Source organism: Rhizophagus irregularis, chromosome 19, assembly GCF_026210795.1.
Source record: "Rhizophagus irregularis chromosome 19, complete sequence".
Taxonomy (NCBI): domain Eukaryota; kingdom Fungi; phylum Glomeromycota; class Glomeromycetes; order Glomerales; family Glomeraceae; genus Rhizophagus; species Rhizophagus irregularis.
In genome coordinates, this window is record NC_089447.1 from 300348 (window position 1) to 306168 (window position 5821).

Sequence of the window (5821 nt, forward strand, 5' to 3'; positions counted from 1 at the left end):
TCCCCTAAATTGTTGATAATAAATAGCCGGCATATTTTTTGTTACTCTTGCTATTTGCATCCCTTGTAATTCGCATTGCCTTGCGAGATTTTCGATAAAATTAATAGCTTCCGGTTTAGGCATCCAATTACTTTGTTCAAAAATAACTACATGCCAGAATTCGAGGCGTTCACCACTCTCAACAAATTTGACGTTTCTAAGATTCCATTGCCCATTTACAGGTTTCATGGTGTATCCTGAATATTTAACGTCTGTAGACTCAATTATACGTGCATCCACTCTGGTCAGGTTGGGTTCAACTTCCATACCAATCTTTGTAGGATCATTCTGCAGCTGCAGTATTTCTTTTGCACCCTTGATCGTTTCGCTTTCATTCACGCTGGGTCTCATCTTAGCAGCCAAAATAATCTCTCCTCGTTGTCTTCCAGTCAACTTTTTGTTGCTATAACGTTGTCCTTCAATAATTTTACAAAATTCGATCGGCCATGCAATTGTTGTGTCATCGTCACTCATTATTTCAACAAAGAGCTTTGTTGGCTTCCGGGATTGACCCTTGTTCTTTAAGTATTCTTCAATCTTGTTCTTGAAGTATTCCTCAAGTGGAAATGTTTCACTCGAATCTGTCCTTGGTTTATATTTGAAAGAAGCTACTTGTTTAGTATTTAGAAGCTTTTTAATACGTCTTTCAGTTTGAATAGGTTCCCCATTTGCAGTTTGCAGATGTTGAGGGCGAACAAGCAAGCCTCTGAGTACATCGTTAATCTTCTTCAGTACCGGGAAATTGAAATAACTAGGAAGGTTTCGAAATTTTGGATAAAGATATTGGAGAAGAAAATCATCTAGATTTAATGGTTGATAAAAAGTGGTGAATGTAGGGTTTACATTAATAAACAAGCTTCCTTGACCTGGTCTTACAGTTGAAAACCATCCAGCCCACAATTCGACACCACCATTAATTATTTTTTTTTTTCCTTTGTCATAGATTGAACTTTTGCCGGATTGAATGTAACGTTCACTTTCTGTCCCTACTTTATGGATTAGAGCGTTGAGAACGTTAAAAGCTTCGTCGCTGAAGAATTCCCACTCAAACTCTTCTGCTTTAATGTACTTCTCCAGTTGAGTTAACTCGATGACGGTGTCTAAGCGGTTAATTTTTACCTTGTATCGAGAAGAATCTCCATCAATGTTTTGTATATCTTTAATATTAATTTCTACTTCCTTAACGGTAGGATTTGAGTCGTTCAAATCCTCAAATCCCAGATAATCCGTTGTGTAGAGAGAGGAACCACCATCATATGCGATAACAACGCCTTGAAACCAATCCTCATATTTGAGACCAATTTCTTTAAGAACTCTGCGCCGAATATTCTTTCCATAGTCTGATCTTTCACGCTTGATGGCACTTTCAATATTCTTATCAGTGGGATTGACAGCAGCTTCAGTATTCTTATAAATGGGATTGACGACAGCTTCAATATTCTTATCAGCAGGATCGATCTCAATGTTATATTTAAGAAATTTATCGTATTTGGAGATAGTTGTCACTTCGAAACTATTGACCTTCACTTTAATAGGTCGTCCTTCTTTTCCAAAACCTTTCCGTTTAAGAATAGGAGGAGGAATGTAAGGCTCTTCTGTTTCGTCTGGCATTTTTTTTTTTTTTTTTAGAAAAAAAATATCAATTTTTTAAATTAAGGTTAAAGCAGGTAATTTTATAGAAGCAAAGTTTACGCCCTGGGCTGAGAAATATGACTAAAATTAGAACTTTGTCTTACATTTGTAGTGTGACAAGAAGGGATTGTCATTTAAAGTTAAAATCATCAAATTAAAAAAAAACTTTAGAATAATAATAAGAATATAGAAACATAAAGTTGTTTTTAGAAATATTTCCTTTTCTTATTATTTAGTTTTTCCATTGGGAACACAATTGTGGGACTAAATTCAGGTTGATCGACAAATAAAAACTGAGCAACTTGTTTGTTAAACAAATTTTTAATATATTTTTAAAACACAGATCAACATGATCACAAAAACGAAATTACGCAATTGTATGGTAACAGGTGATAATAAATAAATTAAATAATTATTATTTATGACGCACCAAATTCTTCTTTAATTAAATAGAACATTCTTTCCTTTGTTATGATATTTATTTTCGTTAGCGCAAAAAAAAAAAAAAAAAAATAACCAAGAAATTTAGTTTGGTCAGACTAGTGATGGGCAAAATGCGAATTTTTCATTTTATAATGCGCATAATACATAGTACTGTTATTTAAGGTCAAAAAAATATGATCATTTCAATATATCATGAATATATGCAAATGCCAACCAATTTCTTTTCAGATGCAGCAGATGGTGTTGGAATAGATAGAATCTTTTTTGCTACAAGAAAAACAATTTTTTTTTTTGTAAAAAATCTACCTATTTGTAAATAACATTTTCGTTTAAACTATAATTCTAGCTAGAGTTAAAGTATAATTTTTACCAAAATTACGATACAATAAAACATTATAAAATTTATCATGCGCATCACATCATGTAACGTAGGTCAGACGATCTTATTTAATTTAATTCTGGTCTAATTTATAACCCCGGTCAAAATTAATGAAATCACGTCATTCACGTGTATCCGTGATCAATGCGTACAAAAAGGCTTTATCTTTTTATCTATTTACCAAAGATTAACGAAGATATAAATTAATTTGAAGATGATGAAAATTAAATTGCAAATATTACATTCTATAGTGTATTCTCTTCGGGTGCAAACTAGTTATACTCTTAATGAATAAATGTATTATTACAGTAAATATTTTCAATTGTAAAGAAAAAACGAAGAATTGAGGTCCGTTCGGGAATAAGGTCCGTTCGGGAATATTTTATATCAGACAATCATTATTGATTCGGAAAAGTAGGCGTTATGAAGGTAGGGATGACAAAAAAAAAATAATATCTATTGTAAAAATCAATAATTATTAGAGAAATCACTTGGGTGATATTGCTATCAAATTTTGTTATAATTTAATAAATGATATCACTCGATTAAAATTAAATAAAAATTAAATACAATATGAAAATGAATAAGGTATAAAAAATTTTCTAATGAAAAGAAAAATTTTCTAATAAAAGAATTTTTTTCAAATATTGAAGGTTGTAATAAAATGAGCATTTATACCTATAGTCGAGAAATCGAGAACAATAATGTTTAATCTAAAAAATAAAGTGAATCTTAATGTGTAATCAACATTAACGTTAGGTCATATTTTATATTGATTTTTTGAATTATAATAATTTTATTTCGGAGTATAAAGCTTATACAGATGAGCTATATGACATTGAACGCATAATATGGGATAAATATGATAACCGATTCTGTTATACAATTTCGAACAATATATTATTTCATTTGCTACTTTACACTTGAGACATTGATCATACGTCAATAAAGATCCGTCATCAAAAAAGCGTTTATTAAAAGTATAGAAATCTAATTCTACAGTTAAATGTATTTACATATGGGCGCATTTTTGGAATCCCATGTATCATTAATTCCAAAAGTGCGCTCATATAAAGAATATCCTTATTTACTTATTTACTATAAAATATTTTTTTAATAATATTACAACGGTTCAGTAAAGAAAAAAATTTCTTCCAAATTTTATTAAGTATTTTAAATGCTACATATTATTTTACTCGATTCGCTAAGAACGAAGGAGCGAATAAAAAACATTCGATTATAATTAAATTGACTTTAAAAAGGAATGAAGATATACAATACCTATATACCTCTTATAAAAATAAATTAAAAAAATCTGTAAATAAGTCGCATGATTCATACTAGAGGATGGTATAAAGAAATTTTGGGATGATCGTCATAAACAGCGTCAAGGAAGACATTCTAAATACTATTTTTTTGATATAAAAAAAATATTATTATCGTTATAGTTAGTTGTAAATATGTGTAAATAAACATTGTTTTATGTACCTATTTTGTTTTAGGTTTTTTTGGAGTAATATCCGTAGATTGCTCAGCAATAACGGATACTTGTGATGGCGTAATTCTTTCCCAAAATTCTTCAAATTTCTTTTTAAAATTTCTAGTAATATCTGAATTATTTGCGTGAATTGGACCATAATACATTTCTTCAAGTAACGTGAACCATTCTTTCTTTTCATTCCCATTTTGTTGATCATTATTCATTTCTGTCTCATTAAATTTTCTCTTATTATTTTGATTAAAAGATTTATTAACATTCGGTCTATCATATTCATAATTAATATCAAATGGTGAATCATATTTTAATTTTAAATCAAATATTATTGGTAAACTTAATTCAAAAAGTGGTTTAATTATTTCTTCATTACTTGCTAAACGTAAATATGGTAAATAATTTCCTTTAAATGGAATTTTTTGATTACAAAATTCAAGATAAATAGAACAAATAGAATTAAAAGCTTGTGAAGTAAGTTGTTCTGGAACATCCATTCCAGAATATTCTTGTAATTGTAAATCTATCCAAATTCTTGATTCAATAATATCTTCAAAACATTTATGAGTAATTTCAGAATTTGAACCATAAATTTGAAGTATCCAATAATAAATATTTGAATGAACTGATAATGATCTCATTTCTACAGATTTTATTGTATCAATATCATATTTAAAACCAACATTATAATGTTTTAATGCTTTTTCCCAAGCTTTTTCAGGTTGATCATCAATATATTTAATTAGAAATTCCAATAAATCAAATTTTCTATGATATCTTTCTGGTTTTATTGTTTGAATAAGACAAGAACTAGCAATTATTGAAATTGATTCTTCACGAATTTTTTGAAATGAATTCATTAAAAGATCTCCAACATCATTTAATCTATGTTCAAATGAAAAAAGTATTTCTTCTATAATAATATCAGTTAATTTAAATCCAACATTAATAAGTTGATCTAAACGTTTAATAATAATATCTGTATCAGGACATTCCCAATCAGTTGGTGGTTCACGAGGAAATAAGTTAGAAATAGCTCCTTGTATTACTAATTCATTAAAATCACTACAAATTTCATAATAACCAATCTTTTTCCACATATTAACTAAATCAGGATGAATTAATATTGCTCTAGATACATCACTAAGTTGTTGATAATTCTCATAACCGTCTCTTGACGGATATTCTTCATGTGAATTTGCTTGCATTAATTGAATATAATCTATAGAATCTTCATAAATAGGTTTTGGACGAGGAGGGAAAGGTATAAATCTTTTATTTAAAATTAAATCTTTTATTTCACCAAGATTTTGAAAAAGTTTTTGAGGAGCGTAATTAATAACAAGAGGTCCAGCAGATAAGAAATGAAATAATTCCATATCGTTTCCTTTAGTTGCAAGTTCATTATCATCTAATACTTTATATCCTTCAGTCAATAATTTTGTAAAAACTGTTAAAGAAAGATTACTTGCCCATGGAGGAGGTTGAAATGCATGAAATGCACTAAAATCAATTTGATTATGTAAATTACGTTCTCTCTTAAGTAATTCATCATGAGTACCAAAATGCATTAATAAACGTTGTAAAAAATATCTAGAAATTATTGCATTTCTCTTAAGTAAAGCTTCAATAACTTTTTCTGTTATAAAACCGTTACCGAGTCTAACTGCGTGAAATAAAACGTGAGATTTGCCATATTTATAAATTGACCATTCTGCTCGGGCGTCAGGGTCTTGAGAAGTAGTACACCACTCTCGATTGATAAGAGAAAGTGAATAGGGGATACTTGTAAATTTAAATATTTCTATTCTTAATTCGCTATTTAACGATTGCAT

General features: G+C 28.9%; 1 protein-coding gene across 1 annotated transcript; it reads right to left on the reverse strand.

Moving 5' to 3' along the window:
* Window positions 1-3982: 3982 nt before the first annotated feature.
* Window positions 3983-5821, reverse strand: OCT59_010605 (uncharacterized protein; the record flags this gene model as incomplete). The annotated part of the gene is made up of 1 exon (XM_025321638.2): window positions 3983-5821. One exon carries the CDS (start codon window positions 5819-5821, stop codon window positions 3983-3985), a length of 1839 nt encoding a protein of 612 aa, XP_025168299.2.